A 23,175-nucleotide genomic window follows, 5' to 3' on the forward strand; every position below is an offset into this window, starting at 1 on the left:
AAATAAAATATAAGACCGGGTATGATATGAATGCATATTTATTAGATAAATATGAGGGTGTCACATGGTCTAACTACATACCGCAGCTCTGCAAGACTTTAAAAAAACCTGTCAGTATGAAATGATTGTACATAATACAAACACAGACCGTGGCTTGTCCATGATATAAAAATGTGGCTTTACTTACAATCTTCTGGACAAATTTTGCTTTTCCTTTTGTTTCTTTAGTATAGAAGAGACAGAGAAGAACATTTCATTTAACACAATAAGTCCCAAAAACTGGGGCTCAAACTAACAATTTCCCACTTCCAAAGGAATGGTTGAAAAATCTTTTATTATTCGGAGCAAACAATGCACATTCCCAGGGAACATGAATACATTTCTGTTCACGTCTCTATTTTTATTCACATATATACAGAAAACCTCGCTTTGTCCTGTAAATTTCCAGACCTATATATATATATATATATATATATATATATATATATATATATATATATATATATATATATATATATATGTCTGGACATTTACATATATACATATATATCTATATATCTATATATAGATATATATAGATATATATGTGTGTGTGTCCTTTAATGTGATTGTGCAAGTACAGATTGAGGATACACAAAAGTGGCTCAACTGTATGCAAGAAACGAATCAACATGAATTCATCCCATGTTTCATACTAAAATAAAATGATATGGCAGTGTATGGTCATTTTTTGTCAGTGTGCTGAACTGCAAAATGATTTAAATGACATTTTAATAAAAAGCGTAGGGAGGCTCCAGCAAGAGACAATTGCTTCTGAGCCTAACAGAAGGATAAAAGAGTAAAAAAATAAATTATTAAAAAAGAGCAAGGGATGAAATTTTCCATCATAAAAATACTTTTTCTATCATGTCAAACAATACAGAGGATTTATTTAAAATATGCTCTTTAAAAATATCACTGTACTGACAACAATGATATTCACTCACATTCATTGAAAGCCAGCAAGCACAAAAAAATAAAAACAAGTGTGTAAGTACAAAATAAATTATCAAAACAAGGGAATGTGAAATTTATATGGCAACAAAAAGTAGTAGTAGTAGTATTAGTAATAATAATAATAATAATAATAATAATAATAATAATAATAATAATAATATAATAATAGACTAGAGTGAGATATTGACTTTCTGGAATTACGGATAAAAAGGCAAAAATACATTTAAAAAAACATAGGTGACCCTGTGGGCCAACAAAAAAACACAAGCTACAGTGACAGACGTCAGGTTTCAAGCCTTACAGAAAAATCATTTAAAAAAAACACAAAATAAATTATAACAGAAGGGGGGACAAGGAGTTGACATGTATATGGCCACAACCCCACAACATGTTTTATGACAAATATAATAAAATCTTTATTGTGTGTGTGTTTAAGGACAATGTTTTAGAATGTGTCTTACAGATATATGCCTGGCACATGTTTAGTGTATTAACAACAAATGTGATCCCACTGAATACCAGCAAATTACAAAAATTGAAACAGTTCAGTATCTTTGACAGGCTGTGCTTGCTTAAAAAAAAAAAAATCAAAATATAGAATCATGTTGCTGTATGATGAAACAAACAGGAGATTATTTTGGAGTGGCCAAGTGTGTCTCATGTGAGGAGGATGAGGACAGACAACTCGTATTTTTTATCATTGATATGAAAATATTGACAATGATATTAACAGCAGCCACAATAGCACTTGTTAGAAAATAATACATTTGCATACTTCTGCTTCAAACGGACGCTGGCAGTCAATCAAGGAAAGGTTTGCCATGGCTCGGATCAAACGCATGCACGCATCGCGATCGTGCACACTTCACTTTGTTTTCGCCCTTTTGCGGTTAGCCAAAATGTGTTTGCTTGGATGAGGCAGAAAAGAACGGTAAATGATTTCAGCAATGTGCCTTCCCGTGTTAGTGTTGAAATCAATCCAATATGATTGATTAGCTTGGCACACTTTGCACATTGTGTAAAAGACTGCCAGCAGTGTGGCCTTTTCATCGGCCATAGGTCGAGAAAGTCGCCTTAAATGAATCCTCAGATGATTTTTGATCTTTGTCTGAGGTGGCAGTAAATAGCTTCGGAAGTGATTTTCCACGCGAGCTTGCAACGTGATCCAATAGAGCGGGACGTGCTCAGAGCCGGGAAGCGGACGAGCCCATTTCTACAGCATGAGCGGACAAAAGTGATCCACGAGGCAACTCGGAGACTGCGAAGAACTGCAGCCTAATTCACTCGTTTGTGTCAACAATTTGGGGGGGAAACACTTTCCTTTGTATTGATGGCCACCTGAAATGAATTCCAGAAGCATCCAAAATTGTGGCTGGGGTGACGCGCTTCAAAGACATTCCGGAAAGTATTGACATGGCTTCAATTGGACACCTGGCCAATGTTGAAGCAAAAGTGATGCGGTGCTTTCAGGCCGCCCGATGCTGCCGAGCGTAATGAGTCCAAAGCAAACCATCCGGTCAGGTCGGCTTCTTGTTTCTCAAGCAAAACTATACATGAGGAAGAAGAGAAGGGGAGTGCATCTTTGTTATGTTCATCAAGTACAAACCTTTTTTCATTTATATTTTCTCCTTGTTTTGGATTTTTGTCAGTTGTTTTCAAAGAGCGACAGGAGGTCATCGTTGCTATTGCTGGGGAGGCCGGGCGGGTCCAAGTAGGACAAAAGCTCGTCCGGGTTGGCCAGCTCTGGAAGAAGCTGCGGTAAAAGTAAGAAGAGGGGAGAAAGACAAAATGAACAATGGTGCTGGCAAAAGTGTGCACACTTTCTTAAAACCGAGGAAGCTTCGGCGTTCAGGTGGAAAGTTTAAATGGAAGCCAAAACAAACCAACTTGAAGTTCTTCTGATTAACCATCAAAGGTTTAGCCACGCCCACCCCAAGGATGACAAACATTCGTCTGACCTGTCCATCTTTCCATCCATCTGGACATGCATCCATCCCTCCATGTCCCGAAATTAAGACGGCTTGCGTGTGCCGGCGCTACTCACGTCTAAAGAAGGTTCGGGCATGTCCGAGCCGGCTTGGCCGTCCAAACTGCTGGAAGTGTTGAAGGTCAGGTCGCCATGAGGGTGGCTGTTTGCACCGGGCTGCTGCTGCTGAAGAGGAGGAGGAGGGGCCGGCGGGGGTTGCCGCGAGGGTGGAGGGGGTCCGCCATGGTGGAGTTGTTGCTGTTGGTGCTGCCCCGACTGGCCACTCGAATGCGGCGACCCGTGTATGCTCTGCTGCAAGGTGCCGTGCGGTGGCTCGTTGGCGGAAGGGTGAGGTATCTGCAAAAGAAACACACACCTCAGACACGCTTTTGGAAATGGTCACCAAGGGCAATGGGGGAATTCCAAAACCAACTCACTGAGTCGGGCACGCTGTGGGAAAGAGGCTTGTCGGCGGCGTTCATCAGGCTGCCGGGCAAGTCGGGCTGGTGCGACAGTTGAGGCCCGTGCATGAAGTCGTTGACGGACGTGGCGCCCGGTGCTCCGTGCGGGAACTCAAAGTTGCCGTGGTAACTGTTGCCTAGGGGAGCGCCGGGCCACACGTCAGCCGGCTTTGGAACGGCTCCCGCTTTCTTTGCAGGCGGGCAAACGGCCTACCTTGAGTGGCATATTCGCCGTTGCCGGCGGCTTGCTGCGAGGGCCCTGGTCCCAACTGAGCGATCATGTCGGTCACGTTGGGCATTATCATCTGGCTGGGGCTCATGGTCTTGAAGCGCTTGGCCAGGGGAGCGTCCGGGTCCTCCTTGATGTGGATCTCAGACTTGATGGCCACGGGCCGCCAGCTACACGTCGGGTCGATCGTCACCTCCTCCAATTCGGAGCTGAAGACGGAAAGGAAAGGACTTTATAAAACAAAACAAAAAAAAAAGAACTAGTAAGGCTAAGGATGTTGTGTTTACTTTTGAATGGCGTTCAAAATGCCCCACATATACTGGTCCACCTCCAGCCCTTCTAACAACGCCGTTTTACTGGGAAGAAAGAGAGAGAGAGAGAGAGAACAAAAAAGACTTCAATGAATTAACCATAATGGACCACTTTGGCCTCTTTTCGGCGATCAAACGTACTTGCACACAGGACATCGCCACGTGCCTCGCTCGCAGTTCAGTTGGAGATACGATTCCAAGTCGAAACACTGCAAAACATTCCCATCATTATTATTTTTCTCTTTTTTCTCCATGCTGGCGGGTCACTGGCCGCACCTGAACGTGCTTGCAGTCGTGGCCTCTGGCCGGCAGCTGGATTCTCCGGAAGGTGATGGGACACTTTAGCGACACCTTGATGGCCGTCTGCTCCACGCCGTCCTCGCCATTGAGCCCGGCGTTGCCCGAGGACGAGGCTACGCTGCTGAAGTTCCTCTTGACTTGACAGCGAGGACAATGAGCAAACAAAACACACATCAAAGTCAAGTCAAAGCGGCCTCCACTCTTCAGCTGGACTTCAGCTGTCGGCGGTTGTACCTTTGGTGATGCAGTGCTCGGCCGGCAAGAGCCTCTTCTTCAGCAGACCCTGCAGGACGGAGCGGACCGACGGCCTGTGGACCAGCTGTAGCACAAACAAGTGCGACTGCGGGGAGCAAACGCAAACGTTGAGCAAAAGCGGCCCGCGTGGGACACACCGGTACCAGCGTGTGCGTCTTTGCACTTACACAGCAACAGGCCGTGACGGTAATCTGGATGGTGTTCCTGCCCGGTTGGCAGACGTGCTTCAGGTGCAAGGGCTTGTGGGAGGTTTTGTTGTCTCCGCGCTCGATGGTGAGTGGCGTGGCGTTGACGCTGACCTGCACCGAAGCCGGCCAGTTGGTGTTCATCTGCCGGTCCTCGTGGTGGTAGCATTTGAACTGCAGCTCCAGGTCCGACCTGGAACCGGGAGAGGATCTTTGGATTCATTCTCAAGGCCTCAGCCGAAATGCCGGGACGACGGTTCGCGGGTCCAGGTCTCCCAAAGTCTTACCTCCACATGAGCGTCTGGTGTACCGAGGGCCGTAAGTGGAAGACGTGATTGCTGACTGCCAGGTTGTGCTCGAGCCTGAAGGGCTCCAGAACCACTCCGTCGCGCACCGGGAAGGTGAGGCGCAGCTCCTCGTTGTGGTTAGCTATTCAAGAGGCGGAACACTCAGACTGGTCGGCCGGTCGCAATACCGAGGCCAAGTTTCTCTCTCGGTTACTCACCGGGCGGAGGAGGAAGAGCACTAATATTTGGTTTGATGTCAGGAGGAAAGGGTGGCTTCACATCCTGACTGGGTGATAAATACGGAGGGATGTTGCTTCCCGGGGTCATCGGAGGGGTGGGGTTGCCCGGTACTGGGGAGTGGGGGTAGTTGGCCATCGGTCTGGGTGGCTATAGGGAAACAAGAGGGAATACGGCATTTGAAAGCAAAGCGCAAAAGCTAGCGTCGCTAGTGTCATTGTGGACTCACCCCGTTCATATTAGCCTGGCCGTACTGAAAACCGCTGCCAGAGAAGTTGGTGCTTTGGCCGTTGAAAGATGGCTCTTGCTGTTGTGTAAAAAACAAATTTTAAAAATTAGAATATTTTCCCAGCAATCAGAATTTTGGATTTGTAGTGTAGCGCACCTTATAATACTGGCCGCCCATGGGACCAGTGGGTGGCGGATATTGGGAGTGGAGCGGCTGTCCCGCCATCCGCTGGCCGGGGTAGTTGCCCGGCGGCAGCGGCCTGGAACCGGCGGCTGTCGGGTACTGGCCCTGCTGGCTTGGGAACTGGTTCGCTCCATACTGCTGGCCCCCGTAGTTTGACTGTGATTTGGAGAGCCGTTCAAGCAAATCAGCAAAAAAAAAAAAAAAACTTTCAGCAAACCTCTCACCTCGCCGGGATAGGGCCTCTTCATGCCCAGCACTGGCATGCCTTGTGCTTGTGCTTGGGCTCGAGCTCCGCCGTAGCCTTGCTGGGGCATCCGTTGGCCGTGGCCTCCGAAGGGCCCCATACCTTGGCCCCGCGACTGGTTCATCCCCATCGGCGGGCCGCTCATGTTGGATGCGTTCATTCCCGAGGCCATGTTCCCGGGGAGGGAGGCGGGTCCACGAGGTCCCGCCTGGCTCATGAACTGGCTAGTGTAGGCCTGGTTTGGTGCCATCTGGAAGGAGGAACTCATCTGGAAGACAAAATAGGGCTCCATTTGCACCCGAGAGGCCTGGAACGTTTGGTTACCGTGTTTGGGCTTACCGGTCCGTACTGATTCATGTCCTTGTTCTGAGTTTCCTGCAGGGCGGCGACGGTGGCCGTGGCGGTGGCAGTTGCCGTGGCGGCAGCGGCGGCGACGGCAGCAGCAGCAGCTGCCGCTGCGGGCTGGCTGAAGTCTGACGGCGGACGCGAGTGTGGAGGCATGCCCATGCCTCCGGGTCCGGAATTGGGGCCCCCGGCGTAGCTTCAAAACACAAACGCCACATATTGGCTGCACTGGAACCTCGACTCTTACTCTTTGGCACTTCCATTCATTTTAAAGGCAAAAGATTATTCAAGCGGTTTGCGTTCACGTTAGCCCGGTGACAATTTTGAACTTACTTGCCAGCAAACCCGCCCCCGCCAGGGTAGCCGGGCCGTCCGTACATGCCCTGCTGCATATAGGCCTGGTTGGCGTTGCCTTTGCCGGGGAACTGCTGCTGAGCACCGCCGAAGTGAGAGGCGTTCATCCCGGGATTGGGCGCAGACATCCCCGACGCCATCGGGTTGCCGCCTGGGTTCATGGGATTGTTGCTGTTGCTACCCAACACCTGGAGAGGACACGGTAGGCAGACGGTTTTCAAGGTCAGGTTGACGGCCCCTCGCCGCCTCACGGGCCGGGAAGCCAATGGTCACCTGGCTCTGCGAGGTATTGGTGACGCCCCACACGGTGGTCACCACCGACAGTGAACCCGGAGGCTGATTGGCATTCTGTTGCCAGGGAACCGAGTCGTAGGGTGAAGACCCGTCACTTTGGGGAAAAGCAAAGCACCAGACCCTTCTTGTGAGCCTTTCACTAGTGACAGGCGCAGGTGAAATGCGGTGACGGTTCTGAGGTGACTGACCCGTGCGAGAAAGCAGGCTTCATGGAGCTCATGGGGGGCTGCATGGGCACTTTTCCAGGGGGCTCGTTCTGCCGGCTCTTTTGGTGACGCAGCAGGAGGAGGCGGCCCAGCTCTTCGCACCACGACGACAGAAGAGCTGCAAGAGAACGCAAGGAAGCACAAGAAAGCCGTTGATCATTTGGTCTCGACGGGAGGGCCGGGTGAAAGTGCCGAGTCGTCCGTGCATGCTAGCGAGGAGTAGCTCCTTCCCACATTGGATGTGAACCGCGAGCCGCGTTCGCCGGCCTCGGGTCCGTGCGATTTATGTCAGTAAGTACGGAAAGGCGAGCGAGCGACACATATTTGTCGACCAACAAAGTTTTGATAACACCCAAGACGGACTCACTGAGAATACGAACGCAGGATGGGCGCAGCTCCGCACAGCAGCCGCCCATTGGGGAGATCGTTCCCGTTGCTGCCAAACGGTCCTGAATCTCCAAAAGCAAAAGTTGCTGGCGTATCTGTGAGGTGAGCGCTACAGCGATAAAGTGCCGAGAGTCTGGCCAGGAACGCCGCCTCAAGTAGGTCAATGCGACTCACAGAAGATAACGGAGGCCATTTTGACCCCCTCGTGCACGAGGCGCGCAAGTGGGCCAAACGGGCTCGGCGGCTGTCGCGGCGGCCGGAAAACCAAAGCCAAGACGCTCCCTTTGCTGCCTTTTCCACCGTGTTGTTTTCATTCTTTTGCCTTTTCGTTTGTCACAAGTTGTCCAGAGTGTCCGAGCAAGCCGTCAGTAATTGACTTTGGGACAAATTCAAACTGGACGGTGTTGTCCTACAAAGCAACCCAAGTGTCCATCTTGCATGTTGCTTGCAGGACAAACAGGAAGCCGCCAAAGCACAGATGATGCACAAAAGGAGAAGGCATCAGCTGCAACCGAGGCGCGAGTCGGTTTTTAAACGCTCGCAGCACAGTGAGGACGTCAAGAGCTGCCGGTCTCGCCCGCCGACAGCGCCCTTCCCAAACATTCTGGCTCCAAACCCCCGCTGCCTTGCGCCCAGGGGCTCTGCCTCCTCGCTCTCTCCCGCCGTGTCCGGCGACTGCCTGCACAATGCGCATCAATTATTCATGGCCGGCCGGCCGGCTAGTGGATAAGAAGAACAGGGTGAAAAACAGAAGCAGCGACGCCGGTCACAATGGAGCCGGTGGCTCCCGTGCACGCCAAATAGCCCAGAGAGAGCCCGACGACGGCGAGGACTAGCACACTTGCAGGAGGAGCCATGTTTGTAGTCCGAGGAGAGGAGGTGACAAATGATTGAAGCCTCCGAGACGAGGAAGGCCGAGGCGAGAGAGAGAGGCAAGCGAAGGCTCATTTCCTCACCTCCGTATTGATGCGCCTTCCTTTTTTCCGCTTAGCGATCCATTGTATGCTCTGCCCAGACACACAATCACATCCACTCTCGCTGGCTGGCCAGCGAGTTCGCACACACAAACACACACTCGCTCGCTCACTGCTGCGTCCGTCGGTCCGCCGGCAGCACAGAGCCTCCTTGCCAGCAGGCAGGCAGGCAAGCGGAGGAGGGGAGGCGAGGCGAGGGGAGGGGAACAAGGAGAAAAGGAAGGGAAAAAAATGCAGGCAGCTCACATTTCAAACTTGCAAAGAGAGGGGGTGGGGCCAAATGTGCTAGACTGTCTGTGCCTTGGCCTTGCTCCAGTTACATGCCCCCTCCTGCATGCAAAAAAAAAAAATGATAGTGACTGTTCTGTGAGGACAATTTCATCCATCACAATAGTAAAGGGCAATGCAGGAGGAGGAAGAGGAGGCGGCTTAGTGGTGCTTTAGTTTCCTGTTGGGCAAGGGAGGGGCCAATTAGACCTCATCAGGTTTGGATAAATAATGACACAAGCAACATTGATCATTGACACAGCAGACACCTGTGTGGAAGGTTTTTTTTTTTGGATGAGATGTGCCTCTGACAATCGCACCACGTTTTTGCGGTTGCGCCTGGAAAAAGTTCCAATAATAACAGCAAGATAATTGTGCAACTAATTGGTCGGATTGACGGTTGGATGCACGGCTTCGGTCGTGTTGCAACGCGGGTGACCACCGTCCGAGGTTACTCCTTTTTATCTTAAAAATAAAAAAAGGACAAACGAGACTCGGGCTGACTGATTACCTCCCTGAATAGCTTGCTTAAGCACCCCCCTGCCCCCCTTTCACAAGGCAGGAATTCCAAGAGCCTGTTGAGGCGCAAACAATCAGGAGCGTACCATTCCCCCAAAGCGGTGATGAAGGCTTTTGCTTTAGGGGAGACAAACTGTACGACGACGCTCGGGCGTTCACCCCGGCCCCCAATCATTTGATGCCCTCCGCACAATCATGCATTAATACAAGCGGGTAATCTGGCTCACAAAGAGGTCACCGCTGGGGCCCATCCCCCACCTTCTCCTCCCCCCGGAGCGCATCCATTCAAGCCGTCGGTTGTCCGACTCACTGAATGACACGGCGGGATTTTCTGCTCTTGTCAAGAGCAGCTTCAGTCAACGCTAAAAAGCAAATCGGCTCAAGTACGACACACGCAGATCCACAAAAATCAACTTTTGGCCAAGATTCTCATTTAGTTGTGCACAGGACAGCCTCAACGGGCTTCGCCATCGTCAAGCGTGGTGCCGGCCAGCGTTGATGTGTTTCAGCCTTGGTTGCTGAGTGATTGCGACAACCTGACAAAAAATGCAACAGGACCCGAAATCGTCCTTTTTTGAATGGTCACTTCATCGATTTGAATTGCTGGTGCGCCCCCGTCAAAAAAGGCAACACAACTAAGGCCAAGTCTGGTCACATTCCACAACAGGAGCCCCACCTCCTTCAAGTTTTCTGGGAGGAAATAAAAAGTTTGGACACCCGCGACTCTCGTTGCTGGGCAACAGCACCGCTGGTTGTCGGGGGGACGGGTGAAGGGCCATCTCCCTGGCTGCCACAGAAGCGTTTTAACTAAATCCTTCACAAGGGAGGGGGAGCACGCTTTTGGAACGCGGGTGGGCTTGATTTTGGAAACCACGCTGAAAGCGGAAGGAGAAACCTCCACCGGCACAACAAAATGGCGCCTGCCTTCTTACCTGCGGACTTGGGCGTGAACTTGTCCCGGTTGGCAGCGCAGACGGCCAGCAGTCGGTAGCCCAGGTCCAAGTCGAAGCCTTGCTGTGCCGCCACGCGGCTCACCACCTGAACCGGGCGAGACAACGTCACGCATGGCTGGAACTCCTTCTTCAGGGACGAAATGGCGGCAAGCTGGAAAGCGTCTGGTGTGTGGCGTTACCGTTAGACAGCCCATTAGGCTCTGCTCAAAGGGCCGCTGGAAGGCTCGTGGGTCGCCGCACCAGTCCAACAGCTCCGTCGCCGCCGTTTGGAAATTGGACGGATTTTGTAAGTGCTGCACACGTAGGGCCAGAACAAAAGAAGAGAGAGATAAAGACAACAAAAAGTCAACTTTGGACTTTGTCCTCCTATTTTGTCACGTTTGGACCCGAGACATCCGTCACGTCAACGTTGCTACAGGCTTTGTCCACGTCGTCCCCAGATAAGAGGTTGTTTTTCCACCCAGCCATCTTCAGTAAATTGTCCATCACTTCAACAGCCTCCAGTCATTGTTTCCAAATGAAATTAGCGTCATTCCTCAGCATGCAGAAATTAGCAGCGCAATGATTTGGGGTTTTGCTTTGGAGCGCGAGATTCAATCAGGCTGACACATTGCAATTTCCTCCACTTTATCATGGCTTTTGCTGCTAATTCATCATTGCAGCAACAAAATCAATTTATACGCTGGACTGAGAGGAGTCAAGGGGGATGGAGGGGGGGCTACTTAGGCTAGCGTGTCACCTTTCCCAGCGTGTGACACACAATGAGCCCTGCCTTGTTTTCCTTCCTGGTGCCTTTTCTGTGCCCCCCCCCCCCCCCCCAAATAAAAAAAAAACAGACAAAGCATATCTCATTCCCCGGCCGGCGTGTGTCTCACCTCACCTGTTTGATACACTGCAGCCGGTCATTGGTCTGCTGTATGTGTCTGTCCATGGACGGGATGGAGTTCATGTCGCTCGCCCCTCAGTGGCCCCCCGCCGCTCTACCGGCCGCCCATCAAACTGCAAGACAAAGAGCAGGTTGCATGATTTTGAATTTGCCAGCGGATGCGCTTTGAACGGCCCTGCTCGCTCGGTCATGTTACGCCGCAGCCAGCAGGTGTCTCCACGGCCACAGCTTGCTCCTTCCTTCTCTCTGCCCTTGGCTTCACTCCCAGCCTTGCTTCTGGAAGATCACACTTCCTTCTCCAAAAGATTGCTGACCCTCCAGCTCAAACAAGCACCGGCCGTCGAATCCATCCCAACTTCCAAATAAATGCTTGTTCCTCAACCACTTGACAGCGCACGTGGGGCAAGATGGCGCTAGCGAGCCACACAGCCGCCTGGTCGCCGCTAACGTACTTAAGAGCATCACTCCGGGGGTGCCACACTTCTGCGACGGTGTGTGAAACAGGCCTGTCAACACACACGTGTCGCCGGAAGGTAGCGAGGCGGCTCTCGTGTCGGCACGCGTGGGCCTTGAGGTGACTAATTGCCGCCACAAAAGCCTCAATGCTGTGTGTTTAAGGGCAGGTCCTGACTGGAAGGACGACCAAGAGGAAGACAAGGAGGAGGAGCAAGCGTCTCGTCAGCATGGTTTTAATGAGCTTCGATTGCGCAACTTTCCCAATCCGGGCGACACTTGCCTCAGTTAGGCAAACCCAAGTCATCAAAACACAAATCGCATAGCTTTGAAGGTTTTAGTGTAATGCTAATAAACAACACAAAAGGCCATTAACCGGAAAATGAACTAGCGGGGAGGGGGGGGGGGGGTTCTCCTCCTGGTCGCGGTGGTCCAGGTGTCTTCTCGGCTCGACACAAGGCTGCATTTGTTGAGAGCAGCAAAAAAAAAAGGAGGATAGAAATGTGGATGACTTCCATTGTTGCTTCCCAGAATGTGGCCTAATCCTCCAGCAGGCTCCATCCAGAACTGCCACAGAGGATAATATGAGACTGGACCCCTTAACCCCCCCCTACCGCATGTGCACACTCACACCTCCCACCACTGCTCTTTAACAGGCCTGGGAATGGATTTCTTTTATTTAATGTGCTTCGGTGTGCAGCAGCAAAATGTGAGTGAGGGCGGGTTCACCCGCACACACTTTACCGACGGCCCCCCCTCTCACCACCACCTGCTCACATACGCATCGCCTCCTGAAATTCCTGTGGGAGCCCCACACGTCCAGAAGCACATGAGATTGTGCAGCCATCGGGCGCATCTGCAACGTGATTGGAAAACCAAAGGCAGAGTGGTACAAAAAACGTCAATTTGGCGAGGAAAACAAGAGGGCCACAGGCAATATGTCTTCTCTAACCGCTTGACATAGCCCCGCCTTCTCACCGCGATGGCGGAAAACGCACTTGTGCACAATGTCGGATAATGTCATCTCCAGACAGAACCATTTTGCCCCACGATACATGGCGGACATATGGCAGTAGGATCCACTGCACGCTAATGCCCGGATCTGAACAGCCAGCAAGGTCTATTAGCATACAAACACCCATTTGCGTTATTCCGGCAGCGCCGACAATTTCCTGGATGATTTAGCCAAAAGATGCGCCGGCCGATTGCAGACAAGGCGCCGGACGTACGCCGTCTCTATTTACTCTGCAGCTGGCCACTTTTCAGACTGCAATGCTTCCTGGGGGATGGGAGGGGTCGGGTTAGCCAAAATGGAAAGATCCCCCGTTTGGCCGGAGAGGGGAGCAGTATCATCGCCGTGCCTCATGCAATGTGGATCAAAACAAAAAAAAAAAAGAAAGAAAGAAAGGGAGCGCTTGCGTAACGCAGGAGCACGATGTTAGCCTTGCCCGATTGGACCGCCCCTCCCTACCTCCCTCCCTCCATCCCTCCCTCCACTTTCCCCAGTCGCAGTCACAGGAGACGGATTGTTCTGCTCGGGCCCGCTTGGCAAAGGCCACGGATGGGAAAAGTGCAGCGAACACTTCCTGCCAGGCCCGGCCCGGCTGAGTCAACCTTCGGCCGGGGGCACAATGGCGCGACGTTAGCGGAAAAAGAAAAAAAGAAGCAGCCAGCGCTGTCACCGAGCTTGTTCCTGTTTGCCCATCTCCCTCATAGACTCTGACTTAGAACCCTCATAAGGAGGGGGGGGGGGACTTGTCTGAAGAGGCCAGAATGAGCAGGAAGTGTGTAAAGGGGAAGCAGTTCATGCAGACGAACATCTGTGATATTTCTTCATGACCCCCCCCCCCCCAAACAGGCGGGAGGAATCTAATCAAGCTCCCTCAGCCGCGTGCTTAAATGCGACGCGAAGGCGCGGCTCCGTCTGTTCGGGAAAGCCCGAGGGCCCCCAAAGAGAGGAGGCTTTATCTTATTCCGCTTGCTCCTGGCTATTTGATTGAAAAAGATCAAATGATGATTGTGATTAGGATTAGCAACAAACACCAGCGCTGGAGAAAAGACGTGGAGTGATTTAGCGCCACTCGATGACCACGCGCAGGCAAGCCGCCCAGTTTGCACGCGACGGCAGAAGATATTCCATTTTCTTCTGGCGATTTCTCTTGCCCCTTTCAATTTGTGTTGACTTGTTCTGTAAATTCAAGTTGATTACCATTTTTCTCTATATGTATAATGCGCAAAATTTAACTAATTTATTGTCCTAAAATCTGGGGTGCGCTTTATACATGGGTACAAAAAAAAAACTTTACGGAGGCCGCCATTACAGATGCGCTTTCTTCTCTGCTGTTCACTTCAAACACGCTCCATACGAACCCAATGCTCTCGTACCAGACGCTTGCTCGATCACCTGCTCGTTTGCTGTCACAACGTACCCTACACAAATCCGAAAAATTTCTTCGCTATCGAGTTTGCTAGCGCATGCGCAGTGATACTGACCGGCAGAATAACATCCGGTTGTTCCCAAAGATGATCTTTTTTCTGATATAATTTTACGTTTACGGACGTAAGTAGGAGTCAAAATTTGGGTGCGTATTATACATGGGTACAGGCTTTTTTCCAGCATCGACATGCCATTTCTAGGGTGCGTATTATACAGGGGGGCGCATTGTACATGGAAAGAAACGGTACTTAGACATGTAATTTATACCTTGAACTATTCTAAAGTCAACATGCATTATTATTTAACAGTCAACTGTTTCCAGTCACATGACTTAGTTTTGAGAAAAGGATAAACATTTGTAAGTCAGACCCATGCCAAGACGTTGGACAAAATGAGGCCAAGGCGCGACAGTCGCCATGACTCAATGGCAGCTCCGGTAGAGCCGAGAAAGCAGCGCTTCTTTTTCTTGGGTTGGTGAGGTCATGTTGGTTCTTAATGCAGGGTGGGCTATTTACAGAACCCCCCACCCCCCACGCTACAAGGCCCCGGAGCGGATCCGCCGCCACAAAGCTCCATGTAGCGTGCAGTCATGCGGACAGATGGACCGACTATTCAGAGCATCCAGCTATGTGTGACATATTTAGGCCCGCCCCTTCCGACACAACCTTGCGACTTGTCGGCGAAAGGGATGTGAGTGGCTGAAGTCGAGCGCGATTGGTAGCCGGAAAGCAGAAGACGAGCGGCAGCCGTGACTGGATGAACGCTTGATGAGCGCCATCGATGCCATCTTGACAAAAATTCCAGCAATTTTCAGCCGCATTGAGGGCAATTTTTGGGAATCTTTGCCGACACACACGCACTGCTGTTTAAATTTAAAAATCACGAGAAGGCGGCACGCATCCCGAAGATTCATGTTCAAAAGCACAAGCGCATGCAACGCAAGCTGTGATGAGCTTTTATCTGGCTCGCATGACGGTTTTATCATTTTAGCCGGCAAACAAAGGAAGAAGGGGGTGCGTTTGTTTACGGAGCGTCAGGAAATTCCAGGACAGGCACGATGACTCGGCGAGCCCGTCCGGCCCACGTGACCGCGAAGGCACACACAGGCCAGATTGTTTGCGTGTTTGCGCCGAGGCCGCGCGATAACAACGTTTGGACGGGGACAAACGTCAAAGCGACGCTCACGGCCCAAAGCGACTGAGTCGCCTCGCGTACAACGTGGAGCGCTTTTGGAGTGCCTTAGCGGCCATTCCGTTTTCTGCTGAAGCTCAACTTTGGGATATTTCACAATGTCACGGGGGGGGCAGAAAAACAAAGACTCTTTATCCGCGTCAATGGCACCGTTGTACTAACGCTCGTTGAGCACGAAGGAAAGAAAACACAAAGTTGGACATTTGTGAAGAGGAGGGGAGGGGGGAGGTTGAACCCGGCCGGAATCTTCTGCTCCAGTCAACATTGTCAGATCAGCTGACGTCATCAGATCTAGGAATCCAACACCGACGATACCGAGAACCGAGAGCAAGAAGTGCGTCGCTCGGAGACGAGCGGCGACAAAAACATATGGTTTGCGCCGAGGCCGCCTGAGAGTGCCGACTTGTGACAAAAGCAAGTCAACTGCCTCAAGGCAGCGCACGTGAGCGGCTGTCTGGCACGGCCGGCCGACAAAGCTTCTTCTGCACATCCTGCTCTACTTTAAGCTTTGGCACGCCGAGCGACGACGGCAAGGTAGGAATACTTAGGAACCGAGTTGCCAAGGCCGTCGCCCCGTGCCAAGAACGCCGCACGCTACACGTGTAGGCTGGCAGGCTGCTGCTTTTGTGTGTCCAGCGGAGGTGGACATGTGGGCGAGAGGGGGGCGGGGGTCTCCATCCTTCCTGCGGGCTTACCAGAGGCCTCGCGCACTTATCAGTTCCAGATCTCAGGAGAACAGAAAAGTAAAAGAGAGAGCACTGACAGGAAGGGGAGTTTTTTTTCCTTCAAATCTCCTCCCTGCGCGTTTTCCTTTAACACAATGTCTGTCCCTCACATTTCACAGAGGAAAGCAATGATTCATCAAGCGTACACGCTACGCTTCACACGTGAAAGCGAGTGACACTCGCAGAGGAAAAGCTTCCGAGTGAAACGTACGAGAAGGATCAACGCTGACGGCCTAACAGCAATATTGAGCACTCCGGGGAACAAACTCAAAATGCATCCAGTGCCCCCCCCCACCCCCCATAAAAGAAAATAACAGCTCACCTGTGGTGCCGTAAATCGTGGAGTCTTGACCTGGGAAGAGCGCCCCCCGCCCATCCACACAGCAGCAGCACCCGAGCCTTCTGGTCCTACACAGGCGAAAGAGGCAAAGGTCAATTGTTTGGACAGGAAGCCGACACAGCGCTTTGATTTCGGCGCTTCTGCACGGATCAATATGCGCTCGTGCTCGGCCAAGGCGCCATCGCTCGCTCTCATTTGCGGACCGGCTTAAAAATACACGCCTCAGCAAAACGGGGGCAACAGCATTTCGCTCTCAGAAGCCATCCCGAACCAGGACCGAACTCTCCAGGAACGCACTTGTTTCCCCTGGACGGTAACCTTGGCAGAGGCTGGGGCAGAATTTTAAGAATGTGCAACATGACAAGGTGAGGAAGAAAGGTGAGGGGGGGGCCTGCTTTGGATGCCGTCATCTTCAGCCTTGCTCATTATGAATTTGTAGCAAGTCGTGGCCGGCTAACCGAGTCAATTGTGCTCAAATGGTCTGCTGCTCAGGAAATGCTGACTGGGACGGTCGTGGATTTGGTAGCAAACAGCTCGCCGACCTAACTAGCAAATAATCGGCCGGCTGAAGACGCACTGGTTGATGAACTCAAATCTAACGGCGGCTATTGATTGAGATGTTTTGTTAGCGGTGGCTTGGTTGAAAATGTCCGTGAAGCGAGAAAGGCTCATCTTTCCGCTAACAGAAAAGTAAGCAGGGCGGAATATGGAGACTATGGATCAGAACCGTGTCTGGCTGCGCCCCGCCTCCATCACTAAAGAGTCATAAACTAGCACAAGTGGCGACTCACAAGGGTCACGCTACGACAGAACACCCCCTTCCGCCCCCGAGGCACAGATTAGGTTTCACATTCCAACCTCATAAATAACACACACACGCACATTGAGGAGGAATGAGACAAGTCCACTTTGGTTTGGGACGGTTCTGAGCCGGCCGCAATTTTGTCAGCGAGCACCTTTGTGGGCTGAATCCCGCCTCGGGACGCGACCTCGTCATCCTTCTCCACCCGGCATGGGCGCGACAAATGATCGGCGCTCCGACGGTCGTAAAAGACTCCGCTGAGTTTTCCAACAAATCCAAATAGAGCAAACGTGCGTTTGCCGCCATTGTGGTGAGACTAAGAGGTCACTTGTGTTTTGACAAGAGCCCAGCGGTGCGGCGCGGCACGCTCGTGTGTTTGCTCTGGATCCCGCTCCATAGAGTGGCATCATTGCCGCTCTATTATAGCGGCGGATAGATTAGATTAAGGGAGATTATGCGGCCAAAGGGGCTCCCTCAAAAAGAGCAAAAATAACACACTCGGGGTTTAGCGTGCGAGTCAACAGCGGGATTAAGGCAAAGAGAGCCGCGTTGAAACCCGAGGCTCACGTGCACAAGTGTCCTCTTTCAAGTCAAAAGCAACAAATGCGCCCGGCGCTGGCAGATGGAAGGGCCCATCTAGCAATCGGGCCGCCGCACTCCTCAAAAATGAAGTTTGCGGGTCAGAATCTGCTCCACAGTGCGGTTTTCCTTTACAAAACAATTCAGATGGCATTTCAATACATTTGAATGGGGAAAATCGATTTGCCATGCCAGTACAATGAGCTCATTACAATGTGTAAGTCAAGGTCCCGCTCGACTTGAGGTAACATATAAAACCTTCAAAATGAGGCGTCTTGGATTTTATTTTTGTCAAAATACGATAGCCGGGACTCGTTTAGAGTACAGAAAACACGGCGATCGGCAACAAGGCAAAATATACAGCACGGCGGTGGCACGCTACGACGCGATTAAACGGTTGTGGTGTCTGGCCGCATTCCCGGCCGGCACCTCACCCGCTGTGGATCCTTCTCCCCTGAGCCGTGTTTTCAAAATAGAAGCTTCATATTAACAGTCAACAGTCAAGATGACAGCGTGCCTCTGTTGTTTTAAAAAAAAAAATGAACTTGACCGGATAGCGAGGGGGTACAAATCAGCACACACACGTCCGACACCAAAAACGTCGTCCTGTACAACCTAGTTATGCTTTCAAATCACAAACTAAAAAAAAAAAAAAACTGTCAGCCATCATCCCGCTTCTTGCTCAATTTCTCCGCTTTTTAGTCAGAAAGCGGCATTTTGGGTGATAGCAACGTGTTCTACTGCTGCTAACAAAAGAAGGGCAAAAGCTAGCAAGAAAGGAGAGTGTCTATTCTTTCCTGGGCTTGTCAGAGAACACATGACCGCGTGGCTGCAGAAAGATGAGCTCAAACTGCGGGGAAGTGCCAATGCTCCAACAGCGGCGGGGCAGGAAGCGAAGGAGTTCATAAATAGTGGTGGCCAGACGCACGTGCTGCTTCGCACATCCGTGCGCGCCTCAATGTGCCTTTTGTGCGGCGGCCGGCTGGCTTGTGTTTCCACACGCTTGACTTGAATGGAAGGAAGGAGGTCAGGGCCGCTGGGCTCGGCCCCTGTCGGTCGTTCGTGCAAACCTGCTGCTGCTGGGGCTCCGTCAATGCTCATTTATGATGATAATGAGCCGGGTGCAACTTTGACTGTTGCCAGTCAAGGGGACCTGGTGCACAAATCAGAAACCATGGGCGGGGGGGCGACATGACAAATGTAAACAAGACGAGAGGAAGGACACCGCCTGCAGCGGTGACAGCAGCACCATCGGCTTTCTGGATGCTGCACCATCACACTGCAAATGTGTGTCATTGTCTGGAAGTCATCCACTTCTGCCAGCCCAGCAGTGAATGCCTCTATGCACAAAACGACACTGGGCGCGCTGATCCTTCGTCAAAGACCATCAAGTTGTCATCAAGCATCGAGACGGCAGTGCAATGCACGCCCTCGTGTGCCACCGAACTCTGCACTGTACGCGCGCTTGCATGCATGCGCTGCCAAATTGGGGAGGAAGGCTTCCATTTCAGGAAGACTCGCGTCGTGGACTGCAGTCCCCACTGTTGAGCCTTTTCCAGTCATCCTGCAGCGTGCACACATCAGCTCAATAACCCGCAGCAAGCAGACAAAAGCTCTGTGCTTTTGAAAAGGGAGCCAGAAAGCAGAGCAGAGCATTTCCAAGCAACGTGGAGTTGTTTTGCACAGCGCGCCGTGTAAACAAATCACGCCGGATGCACGCAAGCTTTCCCCGGTCGAGCCTCCTCCAAGCCCAAGCTCGTTGCGCCAACCGCAGGGAACCCGAGCAAATGCCCCCTTCGCCGGGTTGCCGGTGCGAGCGGAGCCTCTACGGTTCCGATTACTCCTTTTGTTGATGATCGGAAACAATCTGCTGAGCCCGAGTGCCAAGTGAGGAGGACAAAACAAGACAAAAGCTGCCCGAGACGAGCGAGCAATGCGGCCGTATCCGCACCTCGGCTACGGCGAGCGTCGGCGGAGACTCACCGGCGGGGGAAGCGGAGAAAGTCCTGGCTAATTGTCGCCTCTTGTTTGCAAATAGTGTCCCCGCCAACGGCTCCACACCAGCGGCGAGTAAAGTGGAGACACTCCGGCGGAGCGCACTTAGTTCAAGTGTCAAATTACAACGGCTATTCTATTACCGCTGGGACTGGAGCGCCGCGGCTGAGCGGAAAACCCGGCCCGGAAAGTGCTGCTCCATGCCTTTTGGTCAGCTGCTTTGAGATACGAGTCAAACACGAACCGTATCTTAAATCATTCTTTCCTATTTAAACTCACGACAATTCCACAAATACATTTGAGTATTTCACAAATTCTTTCTTGTCCTGGTGCACTTTTATTGTGTAATAAAATACAAAATCACGTCTGTGATTAATCCAAACAATGGCACAATTACGGAGAACATTTATCTAAAAAAACACACCAAAATAAACCCCCTTCCTTCCACCTCTGCTTCCACAAGAGGGGGGGGGGTCCAGCCTGCATCCAGCTTGCATCCAGCCTCCATATTTTGCGGGTGGCCGCTGTCTGATGGAAAGCTCTGAATAACAAAGACATGTTTGAGAGCAGCAGACCGCAAGGCATCGGCGGCAGAGGCAGCCATGACTGTGCCAAGCACAAGCAGCAGCATCACAACTACAGAGGTGCCAAAAGTAGCTGCATTGGGAAGTGACCCACCTCGGGTTCACAAAAGAGGGATTGTCTACCACCTGGGTTTATGTCACCCACAAATCTGGATTGTAATCCAAACACCCAAAGCCAATTTCTTGGAGTAAACGAATCAGCCAAGAAGTTAGGGCAAATGAAGTTTATTTTTGGGATCCAATTAACCCAATTGGTCCTTTTGTGATGTCATTGATTCATGGACTTTTGTCACGCGTAAATAAAATTAAATAAAAATCTTTGGTCAATCAACGCCTTGTACTTTGTGACTCCCCCCCCCCCCCCCCTGCAAACAAACAGAATGACCCGCTATGGCCCCTTTCGAGCGAATCAAAAGTTACAAACCAGCTTGTGTTGCTGTCATTGACTTTAAATTGGGAACGGAAAGAGAAGTGGGGGTCGGGGGGGTGGGGGGGCTGACTAGACTTGTGTGTTTGAGCCCCCCCCCCCCCCCCCTTTAGCCCGTGTGTCTACCCCAGCTGTCTAAAGTTAGGGGGAGGGAGCGGGCCGGGACAATAGACGCCATTTGTCCTGCTAAAAGGTGACAGGAAGCATTGATTTCACTCAGCGTGTGCTGCTGCTTCTTCCTGGAAAGCAGCTTTGCTTACCTTTTAGCCTCCCAAAGTCCACGCTTGGCAATTCAAGATTCAAGAGCTTTTTATTTGCCATGTTTGAGCGTGCCAAACAAAGAATTTGACTTTGGTAAATCACACCCTCTGTTCAACATTTAGGTGACTAACAACACAGGACATGTGAAAAATGGCAAATATTCTCAAACATCCCCTGATCTTAAACTCCCAAGAGATTATTATACAAAATATATATGTTAAAGATCGCTATTTATTAATGTTAGCAGCAGCGCCAAATTCCGTACCTCAAGTCATATTTGTCATTCTTTGCAGAGGATAAAGAATACTTGAGGATGCCGACATTGTCTGTCTACATGTGCTGATGCACCATCGTATGAGAGATTCGTTGTTCTGCTGGATTGAATTGGATTGCGCAAGGCCCGCGTGGCGATTCCGCTTAATAAAAGCCCGCCGGCGTTGGGAATATCACGGCGCGTGAATGAATGTGTTTTTCTTTTGTTTCTGCTTTACCTGACAGGAGGTTAACAAGCTATTTGCAGCCCCATTACGGCGCAGAGCGGAAAGCAAGTCAATTAGGCTCAAAGCCTCGCTGTGTTTGTCTGCCTGCTGATTCACTGCGGTTGGAAAGGTGAACTTTTTATTAGCGGCGAATAGTTATTACGCTACAATGAGGACGGCGGCCTGGAAAACAGAAAAGACGAGTTGCTCACGTGCGGGCTGCGCTATAACATTAGCTCTGTCCCTGATGGAGTGGACGCGGACCCGAGTCAAAAGGCAGTGCGTAACTGGAGGGGAAGTGCAACTGAACATTTTGACGCACGCAAAAAGAAGAAGTGCGAGGTGGGAAGTTGCAGGCATGAATATTTTAACTTTTGCAAAGGCTGCCGAAAAACATAAGCGCCGCAACAGCGCTGGTGCATCATTTACAAACACAATTAAATACATTTCCGGGAAATAAGAGGACATACCAGAAGACATTGTCTCTTGGAACTTGAAGGTTCTGTTGAAGCTTTGGCTCAGACCTAGATGGCAAACATAAGAGTCCATGTTTACAATTGTCACAATAAAAGTCACCTTATCTTTTTGTTTCCCAAACGGCAGTGGCGGTCGCGTGCGCAATTAGTTCATGTTTATTTTCCTCTTGGTTACTTTAGCACGTTGCCACAGCGACGGCACAGCCTTTTCCGTCCAGTGGACTTTTCACAAAGAGGCTGGCCGGGCCCATTGATTTGTTTCTGTCACAAGACAGCGCCGGATGGATTTCATATATTATCTGACGCCACTCATGCCCTTTAACGGGAGATCGATTTGGCCCGGGACCGAGCTGAGTCAGGCGGGCCGCCGTGTCGCCTTGACGTTTTTGCTGCGACCAAATTGAATCTTAAAGCTTGTTGACGGCTACAAAATTTTACAATGGCCAAGGATGGCCAAAGTCCACGATGTGTTTTGATAAGTCGCCGGTGCTAAGAGGCCTCAGAGTGGACGCTGGAGAGGATCCGGTTTCAAGGCAAAATGGGTCCCAGCTGTCAGAAAGCAAAAGTTTTTTCGCTTGTCACAGAGCCGGGCTGGGACACGTCTCGGTGGGAAACGGCATAATTGGCCATCAAAATGTGCACCCCTTCAATTGTTTTTGGATTTGCATATTATTGACTCTTGAAACAATTTCATATCCTGTCGAATAGTACAACAAACAAAATATGGATGAATCATAGTTATGATTCAACTGACATGCTCCTCCGTGGCAGAAGAATCCTCCCTTCCAAAGGAGACGGGGGAGCAGGGTCCCCCTTTTTGCTCCCTAAATCCAAGGTGGTTTCCAAGAAAACCCAACAGGAATGTGTTTCATTAACATTCTTGGTGGAAAGCATCTGCACGTTTCCTTCTTCTGGCTTCTCGTCTTCTTAGTCTTCTTGTCGCTGATCTCAGCCAGCAAGCCCTTGATTTGACCCCCAGCACCACAGTAAAGAGTCACGACGGTTGGCGTGGGGAACATGTCACTTGGCCTCCTCCCTCCCGGCCAGCCCCCTGCCCCCACGCAACTCAGGCTGAGGCTAACAGCGACGCCCCCCCACCCTCTCCATCCCTTCGTTGCCTCCCATCTCATTTGGGCCTTTGCGGAGCAGCTGCTGCCCACAGAACGCGGGACTCACATGTGAGCACATGAGTCACCAGATGTCACCTTTTGCTGCCAGGCCGCTTTGCGTGCAGGCGGGGCAGACACACACACGCACGCTGGCAACATCTGAGAACCGATTGGACCGACTCGGCTAGGACACCGACACCTACGGTCCACTCGGCACCTTTGCACGCTGTCATATGCAAAGAGCCTGCC

At 51.1% G+C, this 23,175-nt stretch overlaps 1 protein-coding gene and 1 long non-coding RNA gene across 4 annotated transcripts; both read right to left on the bottom strand.

The window, feature by feature from the left end:
- Positions 1-20: 20 nt before the first annotated feature.
- Positions 21-19,752, bottom strand: LOC133142860 (zinc finger MIZ domain-containing protein 1-like). Of its 3 annotated transcripts, none has more exons than XM_061264461.1 (23): positions 19,579-19,752; positions 16,197-16,282; positions 11,063-11,181; positions 10,362-10,475; positions 10,162-10,267; positions 7,065-7,200; positions 6,856-6,970; positions 6,562-6,770; positions 6,223-6,424; positions 5,864-6,151; positions 5,613-5,795; positions 5,457-5,534; positions 5,209-5,377; positions 4,991-5,132; positions 4,686-4,896; positions 4,498-4,603; positions 4,240-4,400; positions 4,105-4,172; positions 3,940-4,008; positions 3,638-3,861; positions 3,400-3,560; positions 3,041-3,319; positions 21-2,749 (listed from the first exon to the last, which is right to left on the bottom strand). In XM_061264461.1, the coding sequence occupies exons 3-23, from the start codon at positions 11,129-11,131 to the stop codon at positions 2,642-2,644; spliced, it is 3,198 nt and encodes a 1,065-aa protein (XP_061120445.1). In that variant the 5' UTR covers positions 11,132-11,181; positions 16,197-16,282; positions 19,579-19,752; the 3' UTR covers positions 21-2,641. The 3 variants fall into 3 exon arrangements, with proteins under 3 accessions (XP_061120445.1, XP_061120443.1, XP_061120446.1); XM_061264459.1 differs by having other exon boundaries at positions 10,362-10,489; positions 11,062-11,181; XM_061264462.1 differs by lacking the exons at positions 10,162-10,267; positions 10,362-10,475; positions 11,063-11,181; positions 16,197-16,282; positions 19,579-19,752 and adding an exon at positions 8,426-10,153.
- Positions 19,753-19,916: 164 nt separating this feature from the next.
- On the bottom strand, positions 19,917-22,785 carry LOC133142861 (uncharacterized). The gene is made up of 3 exons (XR_009710289.1): positions 22,572-22,785; positions 21,812-21,865; positions 19,917-20,131 (listed from the first exon to the last, which is right to left on the bottom strand). It is a non-coding gene; the product is annotated as an uncharacterized LOC133142861 (long non-coding RNA).
- Between the last annotated feature and the right edge of the window lie 390 nt (positions 22,786-23,175).

Source organism: Syngnathus typhle, linkage group LG18, assembly GCF_033458585.1.
Source record: "Syngnathus typhle isolate RoL2023-S1 ecotype Sweden linkage group LG18, RoL_Styp_1.0, whole genome shotgun sequence".
Taxonomy (NCBI): Eukaryota; Metazoa; Chordata; class Actinopteri; order Syngnathiformes; family Syngnathidae; genus Syngnathus; species Syngnathus typhle.

Coding starts and splice junctions, on each gene's coding strand:
- LOC133142860 (XM_061264459.1), bottom strand. CDS start 11,131: ATGAACTCCATCCCGTCCATGGACAGACACATACAGCAGACCAATGAC. Junction 6,425..6,561: donor GGGGGCGGGTTTGCTGGCAA/GTAAGTTCAAAA, acceptor TGTGTTTTGAAG/CTACGCCGGGGGCCCCAATT. Junction 4,401..4,497: donor CGAGCACTGCATCACCAAAG/GTACAACCGCCG, acceptor CTCGCTGTCAAG/TCAAGAGGAACTTCAGCAGC.